Source organism: Bacillus rossius, chromosome 1, assembly GCF_032445375.1.
Source record: "Bacillus rossius redtenbacheri isolate Brsri chromosome 1, Brsri_v3, whole genome shotgun sequence".
Lineage (NCBI taxonomy): Eukaryota > Metazoa > Arthropoda > Insecta > Phasmatodea > Bacillidae > Bacillus > Bacillus rossius.
The window spans coordinates 29,812,877-29,827,615 of record NC_086330.1 but is presented as its reverse complement, the minus strand read 5'-3'; the positions used below and the strand labels follow the sequence as shown (position 1 = coordinate 29,827,615).

Here is a 14,739-nt window from a genome sequence, read left to right as displayed (position 1 = left end):
TTATTCCTTTTTGAAGGAAATATATAAGCAACAACAAAGTTAAAAATCACCAACGTCCTAAATACGATTGAAAAGCCAATTACAGGGAGGCGGGTAAATCAAAATAGTTAGGTACAAGTGCCATTTATGTTTTTTTCAATTTAATTTTAAGGGCTTAAAAATTAAATAAAGAATTTATTTGTCCATAGGCCTAATATCTTTAGAGCGTAAGCCGAATTTAATGTAAATAATAGTGCTGAAATTTGTGCTTTAAGTTAGTAAGACTACTTATAAATACACACAGCTGTGTTGAATAAATTCTATTGGTACGTTTTAATTAAACTGTTATATATACGTTTTGCAATAAAAAAAAGTCAATTGATACATTACGGAGTGTTTGCTTTAAAATCCCAATAAATATAATGCCCTCAATGAGCCACCATTGCCTCCTTCATGTGTTTTATATTCAACCCCCTCACCTCCTTTTAAACTCAAAAAAAATTGGAGACCACTATAACGTTTTAGACAGTACCTCGTATCAAATTTGCAAAATAATAATTTAAAAAAAAACTTAAATTAGGTCATTTTTATCAATTTTTTTTTAGAAACACCAAATATATTAGTCGGCTTAACAGGTTGTTAACATTTATTTTTGTGTAACTGGAAAACCGCAAAGACTCTTCATTCAAAAAATGGTTTATTTCCATCTGATGTTACAAGTATTATTCACTAGCTTGTACAAACGAATGTACTACCATTGTACATTTATTTTGTCATACCTCTGAAAAAGTTAATAAAACATGCATAAAAAACGTAAGTACTGCTAATTGCATGCTCGTCAAAAAAAAGGTAATGCTAACAAACGCCCAGAGTTACTAGTTCTTAAAGTGTTTCCAGGCATTGCCAGCCTTTGTCATCAGACAAGGGACAAAACAAAGGCCGCAACAACAGTCTGGAGAGACGGCAGAAAACAACATCGAGTCACTAGGCTGGCTGGCAGCCTGGTGGGAAACGACAAAGTCGCCCCCGAAACAACCAGTGCACCAAACAAAATGCGGACAAAATGTCCAAGCTCCCGCCCATTTGCATAGTAGTCTTTCTATTCTGTCCAACTCTTCTTCCAGAACCATCCTTCTGTTTCCTGTAACCAACCTGCTTGTAATTAATGCATGAAATTTTGCATCCCGCATGTCAGTGTCCAGGGTTTTCCCTGTGTCTATGCAGGTTTTACCTGGGCCCAACTTATCTAGTTCTAATTTAGAATAGTCAGCGAGGGGAGTTAGTCATGGCTAAAACGTTGCCATGGCTGGCCAATCCCCTCCTAGCACATGATGCATGCTTCCTCTCCTGAATGGTTCATAACCTGCATGCTTAGAGCGTATAGGCTTCGGCCTGAGACGCACTTGGAGTCTTCCCTACTCAGACCCCTCCCAAATACACTTAGTAATTAGTTAGGTTAGGGGAAAAAAACCAGTCACATTGCCACGACTTGCGGCATGGGCCGTGCTGAGGCTTGTCGTCTCACATCAGGAGAGGTCGGGCCTCCCCGAGTCACAGCTCGGACCAGTACCCACCTAGCTTCGGGGAGACGCACTCGTGGAGGATGCCGGCCAGACTGCACGACGTTATGTGATCCCTCATGACCTGCAACATTGATCACAACAGTGGGCCAGCAGGCAAGTGCAGCCGGCGCGGCGTCAGGATTCCTGCTGGGAAGCGAGGACCCAGCTACCGTCTCGTATCTGTGACGTCAAACGGCTACAAAACTGAATACCCTTGATGAATCAGAATTTAAAAATTTTAATAACCCAATATATTTTGCTCTTTACCCTCCAAATTTCCATTTTAAACGGAATATTTATTTACCTTTTTCAAAAAAATTCTACAAAATCAAAATTAATTCTCAGAAGAACAATATCCTTAGACAGGGACCTGTTATGAAAGTAAAAAAAAAAAAAGCAATTTTTTCTTCTAATTGTTAGAATTTTTGGAATTCTCCGTTAATTTTAATTTTCAAGTCATGACCTGGCAGAATCGGCCTCTGTCTAAGGAAATTGTTACCCAACTCATAACGCCGCGTGTTTCTTTTTCTGTACGACTATGTTTTCTGGAAAGAAAGAAAAATTGCCACAAAATGAGAATCTTCCCACGAAAAGAATAAATGTAAGAAATAAAACAATTGAAAAAGTTGGCTAATGGGAACAATATTGAGTTTTTTTTGTCTAAAAAAGGGACATTTACAAATTCATCATACAAAATGGCTGGTGTGACATCACAAAAACAAGACAGCGGCTGGGTCTCCGCTCAAAATCCTTAATCCTGGTACCGGACATAGCAAACTACACTACTCAGCATACATTCAAACGATAGGCATACAGCTGCTAATAATATGCTACGGTCGGAGAATACCAATGACGTGGCAACACAAGCATTTCATGCTATCTGCTATGGCGAACGTCGCTGCATTATTTAGTAAAATAAGAAATAAATAATTGCAACAGAACAACACAGATTTTATAGGAGATTGTGAGGCGTCTCAAAACTGCAAATGATTCACGCGAACTGCTCTAGTTTCTAATAAAGAGCCGACGTTAATGAGAGCAAACTCAGGGGGCCGAGGTCTTAGATTTATGACAACACAAGCTGCCCGACCCGGCTTCGCTCGGCTATACTAATGGAAAAAAATTAAGCCACATCTCCCATTTACAGTAATGGTAAATAAAAAAAATTCAGTGAAAATTTATTACAATGCTGTATAATGTACCGGAGAGAAAATGAATAGCACCGATGGTTTCCCGACTCGTGCACGCAACGTACAACTGATGTACCCGTACTTCGCTACGGCAGTCTACAAGCAGATCACTCTTGCGCCGCTCATTATACATGCCCCTCCTTGTGGGTACGCCACTGCCGCGCGATGCCCGTTGCCATGGAGACGCAGAAGGCATGAACAATGCAAAATCCTGTTCTCATGCAGACAAGGTACCCATGGTTGCCTGGTTTTAACCACCCATGGGATCTAATTTTCGGAAAATGTCATCCTGCGTAACATAAGCAACATTACTGTGAAGTTTCAAGTCTGTAAAATATATATACTTGAAAAAAAGGGCAATAAAAAACAAATAAAACACAAAGAGAGGAAAAAAACAATAGTTTAGGTTTGCGATTTAAAGTGATAAAAAGTATTTAAATACTAATTGAACTCTTATGAGGGTACTGATTGCTGCGTTGTTAATATCACACGGGTGTTTTTTACTTGTATGGGAAAATTAAGAATGATAAGGCATCTAGTGCGTGGCAACAATGTTAATAGGCAATAGGAAATAAACTTCTAGCGCCTGCGGCATTGTCAACACACACTTCGTACGTGTACTGCATGTTGTATCTAACCCCCTCCAACGCATTTGATTCTAAATTGGACTTTTAGTAAGGATCCCTAATGTTATTGATAAAATAATATAGCCTATAGCCTTCCTCGATAAATGTACTATCCAACACTGAAAGAATTTTTCAAATCGGACCAGTGGTTCCTGAGATTAGCGCGTTCAAACAAACAAACTCTTCAGCTTTATAATATTAGTATAGATTGGCCGATTTTTGTATGTGCAAGTACTTTATTGGAAGCTGTGCATATTTAATGCACTCACTATCGAAGACTTGGCACACAAAGTTTGACATACGAACATGGAGGCACATGAAAAGGAAGGGATCGGTTCCATGGAGTCAGGAATTTTCAGGAGATGGCATTCTGTGACGTCGGTGAAGAGACTTTTTTTTACCTCGTCATAACCATATTGTTCCGCCCAAAACATTAGGGAAATGGTGCTTGACCACGTCTGATGATGTTTAGAAAGCGTGAATTTTAATTACCGTCAGTTTTAAAATGGCCGTTTCTACAATTCAAAAACCCTACACTTCAGCCAATTATTTTGGGCATCTAACCAACATGGCGGAGATCATTAGCTGAAAACAAAACGTATTCACACGGTTAGCATGTAATCACGCAGATGTGTTCACACCCTAGTCCGTTCGATGCTTAGCTCTTTGGCCCAATGAGCTCTTGGGGCCAATGAGCCACAAAAGTCCAGCACTGAACGGCTTTTTGAAAACAGAACTGTAAAAAACAATGAATCATGGTGGACGGCAGTTGGTGCAGTATTCAGGTTATTAAACCTTATGTCAGCTTGTACGGCTAAGTTTCAAACGAGTGTTTAGTAGGCCTATTTCATTTCAGTGCATTTAAATATGTTGCGTCATATTAATTAAAAAAAACCAATGCACGTGCGTGTATAATGGTGTATCATTATTTTAAAAATAAACGTGGCTTTATTTATATAAGCTAATTTCAATGATTCTGTCAGAAAATCGTAATGCAATATGTGCCTCGTGTGCGGAAGACAATAATCAGTCTAATATAATATATCATAAGTATGAGGGCGAGACGGAGAGAATTGATGCAGTGGTTAAGATACTGGTTTTTTGAATGATTCTTCAATGGGGAAAATGTATTTAAAAAATAAAATAGTATGAACATACGCCGTTGCTGGTTGATACTTAACTAGCAGAACTGCCAGTGTTCATTTATTTACCTCTATACATCTAAAATGGTTGATTTGTATATAATCTAGAATCTATAGAGCGTTTGAAATGGTATTCCATTTAAAACTCACTCATCACAAAATACTTATCACAGTGACAATCACTGTGTGTTGTTATTGAGGATTAAGGACAGTAAAAATCACAATATATCAATTTGCATGGCGATCTGTTGAATGGGATAGCAGTTGATGCGCAGCAGAGCCATCTAGTGGCGAGTTATAGCAAAATGGATATCGCGAAAATATTCTCCGAGTTCAAATATCTATGCATACCAATTTTCATAGTGATCGACTGAACAGTTAAGAAGTCGATGCGCTGCAGCGCCATCTAGCGGCGATTTACAAAAAAAAAGTGGATAGCATAAAAATCTTCTCCATGAAGAAAAAATTGGTTGTCTGTAAAGTCGGTTTACGGACGATAGTTTAACGTGACAACGTCATGACAAAACATTGATGAAATGATTGATCCAGAAGAAAAGGAAATGTCATATTCGGCCTGAGACTGAGCCGTAATAGGTTTTTGCAACCAAGCCAGTTAGGCATTAAAAATATTATATTCTTTGAGGAATATTTTTTTTTAATTTTTCTATCTTTTGTATGATAAAATCTACCTATGCATACTTTTATGAATAAAATTGAATCATTTTTATTGAATTATCACTATTTTGTATGGATACAAAGAAGGTGTGAAAGGAAATGTACAATTTAATTAATAAATTTACGTTTATTTGCATTCATTTATTTCAAATATATTTATTACTTTTGAAATGTTGCGTGCGCCGTATTTATTTTTACAAGTTCAAAAAAAATTCGCAGCTGCCGGGATTCGAAACGACAACCTTTGGATTGGAAGTTAGCGATGCTGACCGCACGGCCACGAGGCCATACTTATAAATTATAGTTTCAGATATTATATACATATTTATAAAAATTTTGTTCATGGTAGGGGAATAATATTATTTCGTTTTTATAACACGATTTTATAACAAATACGCATCCCAAATACACCAAACTTATTTATAATGTGTTACAATATTTTTTTAAAACATTGTGCAAAAGATCCCGGGTGTAATTTGAATTATCATGTGTAACTGTAAAACACCATTGTTGGTTCAAAACGTATTTGAATATTCAACATTACTTTTAAATAACCGTACCAATTGTGCTGAAAATCGGTGGACGATCGTTAAAATACATAATATTAATAATTCAAACGACGAAAATATGATTGAAAAGTCAAATCGATGGTTGTTCCAATCGAGTGGAAGAGAGATGCCACGCATGCGTACAATGATCATGAAGAGAGATGCCAAGCATGCGTACAATGATCATGAAGAGAGATGCCACGCATGCGTACAATAAGCAAACAGGACACATCCGTAGTGGGACACTTTTTCGTGCGTGCAGCTGGCGTTCATCGATTTATTAGACGTTGTCACGTCAAAATACTTCGATGTGCCAACTTTCATGACGATCGGTCAAACGGTATCGGAGTTTATCAACGTCATACATACATACCCAAATCAAAATATTTTATGTATATGTCATAGGAAAGAAAGAAGGCACAGAAAATATGAATACAAGCCAAAATCAGCATGACAAATGTTAAATGCCTACACAGGACAGAGAATTTAGTGAAAGGAATTTAATAAAAAATATTACAGCACAGACGAACGAAATGGGATGGCAACGAAGAGAGAGTTTCAAAAAGAACAGTTAATACAGACAAACAACCGTCAGCGTCAAACATACGAACCCAACGATGAGCTAAACAGATAATCTGGAGAAAATATGGACAAAAGTACTATACTAACATATGTTCTGGACACCGTCCTTGCTCACACACACGACAGTTCCGACTGTTTAGTTCCGAATTATAAGGACCGATCGTGTGTTGGGGGCCTTAACGGGAGACGCCCCTGTTCCCGCAGCCAACTTCGCCATCGTACATCATCTACACAACCAACTGCAAATAATCGGCAAATTCAACAAACAACACTGGTGATAAGAGCGCTGGACAGGTAATACAACTGAAGCTGCTTCCATCGAGAGTGGAACCCATGTTATCGAATCTCATCAGTTTATTTTCAACTCAAATTATTTTTCACTTATCTTCAACTTAGCAAGGGGAGGAGGGGTCCTCTTCCCTTCTCCAACTTCAAGTAAATTTTAAATTAAAACGTTACAGTAGTGAATGAAAATCCTTTTTTAGCACCAGAATCCCACCCTAACTACTAGAGGACGCGTGGGGCAATCCGTGCTCTCGGACTAGATGGGCATCCAGGCCACGAGGTCCCCAGAGACTTCCTTGGAACAGCCCCCACGCCCCGGCGGCCAGCGCCGGGACGGATAAATCACGCCAAAACGCGCGCTGATCTTCGACACGACTCTTCAAAAACACAGAGTTGGCCGCCTGCCTGTCGCCGGCCCCGCGGGATATTACCGGAGCGTCGCTTCTGGGCGCCCGTGGCACGGAACATCCGGGGAAACACATCCGAGACTTGGCAACAGGCGCGCCTCCTGCCCGCTAGTAATTATAAACACCGAGACCAGCCATCGAGCTGCGAGCTGTAAACACTGCAGCGGAGCCGCTCACGGCGCCTCGACAGATTCACTTGACCGGTAGGCCCATGGAAGGCTCCAGGAAGACCTCTCGGGCAGGGCTCTCACACACAGGAGGATGCAGTTAATAATCATGACATTGCCCTTGGGATATTCACAAAATATACGGTCTCAAATACTGAAATTTAGTATTTTCGTACAAATTTTGATTGAAAGAAGAGTTTAGCACATTAACGAAAGTATTTAAGTTAAAATTAATATTCCCTACAAAGAAATAAGAAGTAAAATTTGGGCTCGTAAAGGCGGGTACAGACTAGAACATTTTAGCGAACAGAACAGCGAACAGTGTTCGACACATTTTACGAACAGTGTTCAGATTTCGAAAGAACATTGTTTGCGAACATTGTTCGAGGTGTGTTCCCTGTGACCCATTCCGTACTTAGCAGTGGCACGATGAGTACACAGGCGCAAGTAGCAGCAGCTGTATATATTTACATTCACTATGCGGTTAAAAAGCGAAGGAAATCTCGCCGTTGGTGGATTACAAAACTGTATGAAAGTATGACAACATATAGTGGCTCGAACTTGTTGGCAGACTTAAGTTTTCAGTCAGTCAGTGGTCTTTACAAGAACTTTACAAGAATGCACCCATCAGATTTTGAGTGGTTGATCAATTTGATAGGAGCGAAAATTGGTAAGAGAGATACGTCGTTCAGAAAAGCAATTCCAATTACAGAAAGACTGGCATTGACATTACGTTTTTTAGCAACTGGTGATTCGTATACCAGCCTTCAGTATGTATTTAAAATTTCAAAACAGACTATCAGCACAGTTATTCCTGAAGTGTGTTCTGCTCTCATCGAAGGACTTGAGGATTACATTAAGGTAAGTATTGACTTATTCTGCGGTACTGTGTAATTGAAAGATTTATTAACGTAATTTTCTACATTTATTTATAAGAAATGACAAAGTTGTTTACACTGTGTTACAAATCATTAGGAGCACTGTAATTAAAACAAAAATATTTTATAAGAGATCGTGAATAATGAAATCATCATCATCAGACGTCAAGGTAGGTGATCCTGCTGAAGGACACGGGGTTGTAGGGTTGGACAATACAGTGTTTGACTGCATGACAGAGTTGTCCGATGGAAAATGACATGGATAGTGTGGTTGTATAAAATTCTGAGTGTTATTGTAGAAACCCCTGTTAGCGCGAAGGAAAATACCCATAATGTCATTTTCAATTGTACATCTAGTATCAACGTTGTACTGTCTCAACTTAGATGCGACCAAATTTCCAAAATGTTGGCACTCATCGTTAAGCTGACTCGCGGTGGACGACAATATATGAAAGGCTTTGTCCAGACGTGCATCTTCGACTCGCTGCTTCTTCTTTTTCGGTACAGTTTCCTGTGCTGATTCTCCAACTGCACCACATTCTACGTCTCTCTCTTCGCTTTCTACTCGCATCTGAAAAATGTCATAATAAGTAATTATAAATAAATTATCGTTTGAGCCAAATAATGTTTCACTGGTTTTATAGCTACATCGTTTAAATTGTTATTACACCACACAACAGTAATTCTTGCATTTTGCAAAATTTCAAGTCAAATACGTGTGTATAATAATGTTTCTGCGTCCCCTTCATTGGACTAGTTGCCACTGAGTTAGGCAGAAACATAAACATGTAAATGAAATAAATGGGATAAATGTCAAAGGAGAATTATAACAACCGGTCGTTACATGTGGTTCTGAATATATCTGTTACAGATTCCTACTACTGAAGAAGAATGGGCGGCAGTAGCAAGAGAATTTGAAAGCAAGTGGCATTTCCCACATTGTGTAGGCGCGCTCGACGGTAAACACGTTGTATTACAGTCACCTATGAATAGTGGAAGCGAGTACATAAACTACAAAGGATTTTTCAGTATAGTACTTTTTGCTTTGGTAGATGCCAATTACAATTTCTTATTTGTAGATGTGGGATGCCAAGGCCGAATATCGGATGGTGGCGTATTTGCAAATTCTGAGCTGGGCAAAAGGATTGCATCGAACTCATTGCATCTTCCTCCCGCCGCCCCATTGAGGAACAGAAACACAGATATCCCATATTTTTTTATTGGGGATGAAGCATTTCCTTTGTCGGGCAACCTTATGAAGGTATATGCTGGTTATCATCGTAAAGGGACAAAGGAACGGATTTTTAACTACAGGTTGTGCAGTACTCGCAGGGTTGTGGAAAACGTGTTCGGCATTGCATCTTCAGTTTTTCGCGTGCTGAGGAAACCTCTTCTCTTAGAACCACAAAATGCTGAGCGAGTTGTAATGACTGTTGCCTTGCTTCACAATTTCTTGAGAAAAAGACCAGAATCTGCTACAGTTTACACACCCCCGGGAACATTTGATAATGAAGAAGCGGGAGACGTAATACACGGGCGTTGGAGGGATGATGGTACAGATATGGGTTCGTTGTTGCCAGTTACAAGGGTTCCCCGCAGATCAAAGAATGCGGTACTTGACGTAAGGGAAGAGTTGGCGGAGTATTTTACACGAGAAGGGAAAGTAACGTGGCAAGATGAATATGCTTAGTATGAACGTTTGGTACCACGCAACTTGTACTTACCGTCGAAATTGTCTTTCTTGGTTTATTTTTGTCCAGCAAGAAACGTAGACTTTCGAAAGCGAACCAGGAACTTCTGTACATTTCGTCAGTTCCTGTAACAAATTACTGTTTGTAGAACAATTTGTGCGACTTAAAATTTTGTTTACGTAATCAAAATGTACTAATGTTTTAAAAGAATCCACTTTACAAAATAAAACTGAAATGAACCCACCTTTTCCAGTTCCAGCAGTGTCTTTCATTTTCTTCCTCTCCCTTCTTAATGCTGATAGCAAACTCTACATTTTCTTCTTACATTCGTCCACATCTCTGTCCATTTCGGCCCCGATTTCTTCCCACGCGTCTTGTTTTCTAATTTTGTTGAAATGATTAACATTGTTTGGGTCCCATATCACTGTTTGTTGTTTATACAAATCTATCAGTTTTATTTGATCTTCCTTGGACCACTCCATTCTCATATAACAAAAGAGTCACGCACCGCTACTAACTCCGTGAAGACAACACCGCTCCACGTCGACAACTGAATGTTCGCAGGAAGTGTTCGCAGCGACGTCCAGACTGTTATCCGAGCCACGGCGAACATCCTTTGATGTGACGGGCAAAAACCGACAAATATCGGATCGCAACCGAACAAACAACCGAACATTTTTTGTTACGGGGAAATGTTCGTTTTCCCGTCCACATTGGTTGCAAACATGTTCGCGAACAATGTTCTGTCCGTTGAAATGTTCTAGTCTGTACCCGCCCTAAGGGGCTATCGCCCCCTGCGCTTTTCCTCTGGAGCCGCGCTTGGCCCATGGAGTCAGGAGCTGTCAGGAGACGGTTTGCTGTAACGTGGTTCAAGTCACTTTTTTTCACCCCCTCGCCACAGCCATATTGTAACGCCCAAAACATTGCGGAAATGATGCTTGTCCACGCCTGACGATGGTTGGTAAGTATGGATTAGAATATCTTCCGCCACTTCCAAAGAACACAGCCCTTTAAAACGGTTTCCACGATGCAAGCACTATACTCCACCCATGTTTTGAGTGTCTTTAAAACATGGCGCAAGCCATCAGCTGGACCAAGAGCAGCTTCACGCAGTATCCATGCAGCATGCCCAGCCCCTGGTTTTATGATCATGCTCCTTGAAATTAGCTGTAAGGAAAAATACCCGACACTCTTTCTGCGTGATTTTATTATGTGATTTGCCTATCTACCACTTTTCAAAGAAAATGACGGTGAATATACTGAATTTCTTGACGTCTTATGTCTTACTAATTTCCCATTCCATGATATCCTCACATAAAAAACCAAAAATGACTACTAATATTTCAGTTTGATGAATTTGTTTTATCATAATTTTTTCGTGTGTAATTTTTGAGTTACGGTACCAATGAAATTAATAAAAAAAGGGATGTTGGATTAATCATATTTGAAAATAACACTTTAAAATTTTATTAAATTTATTGAATAACATTTTAATACATTATTTTCAAAGTTCGGAAGAAATTTAACGTAAAAAAGTAGTTAAATAATTGATCATTCATTAATATTAGTTTTTTTCTGGTTTGGAGGTTCCTTGTCATCGTCGCAGTTTGACTCATATGACTAGGGAGGGCTAAGCACATTAAGTTATGGTTTATCACTGCCTTCTACAATGATAAGGAACAACTTTTGACGTGACAACGTCTAATAAATCGATGAACGCAGACTGCACGCACGAAAAAGTGTCCCGTAACGTACATTGTCCCACTACGGATGTGTCCTGTTATGCTCATTGTACGCATGCGTGGCATCTCTCTTCCACTCGATTGGAACAACCATCGATTTGACTTTTCAATCATATTTTCGTCGTTTGAATTATTAATATTATGTAATTTAACGATCGTCCACCGATTTTCAGCACAATCGGTACGGTTATTAATTTTCCGCCTACCACTATAAGAAATAAACATGGCGGACTACATACGTTTTTAAAACTTCCACAACACAAAACAATTTTTTTATAAATATATATATAACATCTGAAACAATTGTTTCCAATATGGCCTCGTGGCCGTGCGCTAAGCATCGCTGACTACCAATCCAAAGGTTGACGGATCGAATCCCGGCCGCTGCAATATTTTCATTTTTGTACTTGTAAAAATAAATACGGCGCGCGCGACACTACAAAAGTAATAATAACTATATTTGAATTAATGAATGCAAATAAAAGTAAATTTATCAATTAAATTGTAGATTTCATTTCACTCCTTCTTTGTATCCATACAAAATAGTGATAATTCAATAAAAATGATTCAAATTTTATTCATAAAAGTATGCAGAGGTAGATTTTATCATACAAAAGATAGAAAAATTTTAAAAAAATTTCTTCCTCAAAGAATATAATATTTTTAATGCCTAAATGGTTTGGTTGCAAACACCTATTACGGCTCAGTCTCAGGCCGAATATGATATTTCATTTTCTTCTGGATCAATCATTTTATCAATGTTTTGTTATGGCGTGGTCACGTTAAACTATCGTCCATAAACAGACTTTACAGACAGCCAATTTTTTTTGTTTTAACTTCTTTTCGATAATAACGTATTTAGAGCCGATAACACACAACTACACAGACCGGGGGTATCGGGGAAGGCAACAGCCATGGCCTATTGAACTGATTAGCTAGCATAAATGAAGCATGTGTAGTAAGTTTACTTTATAGAGAGGGAGAAAGAAAACTCTGCCAATTTAAGAATACTATTGAAGTGTAACTTCCTTACAGGGTAAGTCAAGGCGATGACATCATCAGGATGTAACGAAAGTGTAACGCTCAGAAGGCCACGAAAAGTGCAACGGTCAGAAGTGGAGCGCTCAATGGCGGATAGTAAGGAAGCTGAAGAGTAGGCACTCGATGACATGTTTGCATTATAGCACATTTGCACCCTTGTTCACTCGTATACTTGCTCACACGCATACATGCTCAGTTGCATACGTGCTCACCAGCATTCTTGCTCACTCGCATACTTGCACACACTTTTATACATCAAACAGTAAAATTTAACTTCTTCAGAATTAATATTCGTCGTAAACATCAATAACTTGCCACGAAGTCTGTAGGTGGATTCCACACAGAAACTTGGAAATTTACAACTGTCATTTCAAAACAATTCTGCACAAAATACACATAACTTAGATTTATCGTAATTAGTAGTCTACGACTTAACTTTAAAAAACACACAAGTTCGAAACATCATAAAAGAGAAAATATCAACTTTGAAACATAACTTAAAAATCATTAACTTATAGTTAAAATAAAATTGTATTTTAGGATGGCATTGTTTAAATTAAATTGAAATAGGTGCATGTTACATATTGATTTTAATATGCTCCATTATGAAATGAAAAGAGTTAAGTGTGATTTAATACTGGTAAGTATTTTCCGAACACACTAAAATGGGAGTTATAAAAACGGCATAACTATAGTAAGGATTTATCATGCTTGCTAATTACCGCTTTCCAAATTTCAACCCAAAATGAATGAAACCTGATATACGCCTCATTGCGTCTATTGATTTAGTAGAAAGTTTGAAATTAATCACATAATTTTATTACAATAGTATATATCAGCATTATCTTAAACAACAATCCTGCACGAATCATTTGCGGCAGGTGCGAGATAGCGCATTCAGAAGAGCATCAGGTGCAAGTGACATTGAAAACGATATTGGGAAAATGTTGTTACAAGTGGGAATACAGGTCTGAAAAGAAGAGCCTAAAGAAATAGAGTTTTTCATTAACCAGCATGCACAATATTCTCTAAATTACAACCGGAATCACTGTTCACAAATTAATCACACTTTATTGTGTCCACTACTAACTCTCCTCGCTGGAGCTTGGCTCGGCAATGGCTCACTCCACTTACCAAGCACCTCGGTCCAAACACACTTCTTCACGTTAAACACTCTTCCGCCGCGCCGCAACACCGTCCCAGGTGCTCCGATATTCGCACACGAAGGCCGTCTCTCGTCGCCCGCTATCGCTCGCCAAGGGGATCACTCACCCCATTCCCTTCAATCTTGTGTCTCTCCGAGGATTTGCCGGTATAAACACCAACTTTTATACTTGCCAAGTCCCCCTATAGATGGGTCTCGTAGCCCTCCGAAGTCGCGTCATCAAAGTTCCCCGACTTAAATCTCGAAGCTGCTAGAACAATGGCGTCCTAATTACGCCACTTCACGCGAAAATGCCCTGGGAAACCCCCCAACGATCCAGACAGTACGGCGCCACGGACTCTTCGGTATAGAAAGAGGTCCCGCTAATGAAAGGTCCATGTAGTAGGGGAAGGATGGGTGCTGCTACCTGTGTCGCGATCGCTCAAGAAGGAGGTGGAGTTTCCCCAGCGCGCCGTCCCAGACGTTTCTGGTCACCCCGTGACAATTTATATATATATATATATATATATATATATATATATATACACACACACACACACACACACACAAAAACACACATTTATGTTTTCGAAAGGATAGCACTATTTATTGATTCAAATGTCGATTTACTATACTAAAATTTACATTAGTTTATGTTTTACTAACTGCAGATGCCTCTTGTCCTTTGTGTCCGCATACCTCTGACCTCTGCTCCCACTACTCACTTGCATGCACCGCGTCGCTAACTCCGCCTTGCCCGTGTCCCCTCTGTCTTACTCTCTTCGCCAAGGATGTCGCCGCACATTCTTTCGTCGCAGGGGAACACGCCTGCTCGCTATCGTCGCCAACCACCACTCACTGGTATCCCAGGGCCGTCGAGAGAAACTAAGGGTCCGGGTTCAAATAATTCTGTCGCACCCCTCACTATTATTTAATGTACAACTTTTTAACTCTACAATATTACAAAAATCCCAGGCGTAGGTGGAGTTCGAAGTACCTATTTATTCTGGAAATATTTGGGAAATTCTATAAACTTCTGTAACATTAACAAGAACTTAATGTACATAACATATTTATGTT

At 39.2% G+C, this 14,739-nt stretch overlaps 1 protein-coding gene and 1 long non-coding RNA gene across 3 annotated transcripts in view; both read right to left on the bottom strand.

Moving 5' to 3' along the window:
• Positions 1-14,739, bottom strand: part of LOC134533665 (cytosolic carboxypeptidase 1-like) — a 246,022-nt gene that overhangs the window by 180,139 nt on the left and 51,144 nt on the right. For both annotated transcript variants that reach the window (XM_063371214.1, XM_063371222.1), the window contains exon 4: positions 1,554-1,623. In XM_063371214.1, coding sequence (XP_063227284.1) covers positions 1,554-1,623 — 70 coding nt within the window. The remainder of the gene's footprint in view (positions 1-1,553; positions 1,624-14,739) is intronic.
• On the bottom strand, positions 7,448-10,497 carry LOC134533692 (uncharacterized). The gene is made up of 3 exons (XR_010075366.1): positions 9,977-10,497; positions 9,766-9,857; positions 7,448-8,612 (listed from the first exon to the last, which is right to left on the bottom strand). It is a non-coding gene; the product is annotated as an uncharacterized LOC134533692 (long non-coding RNA).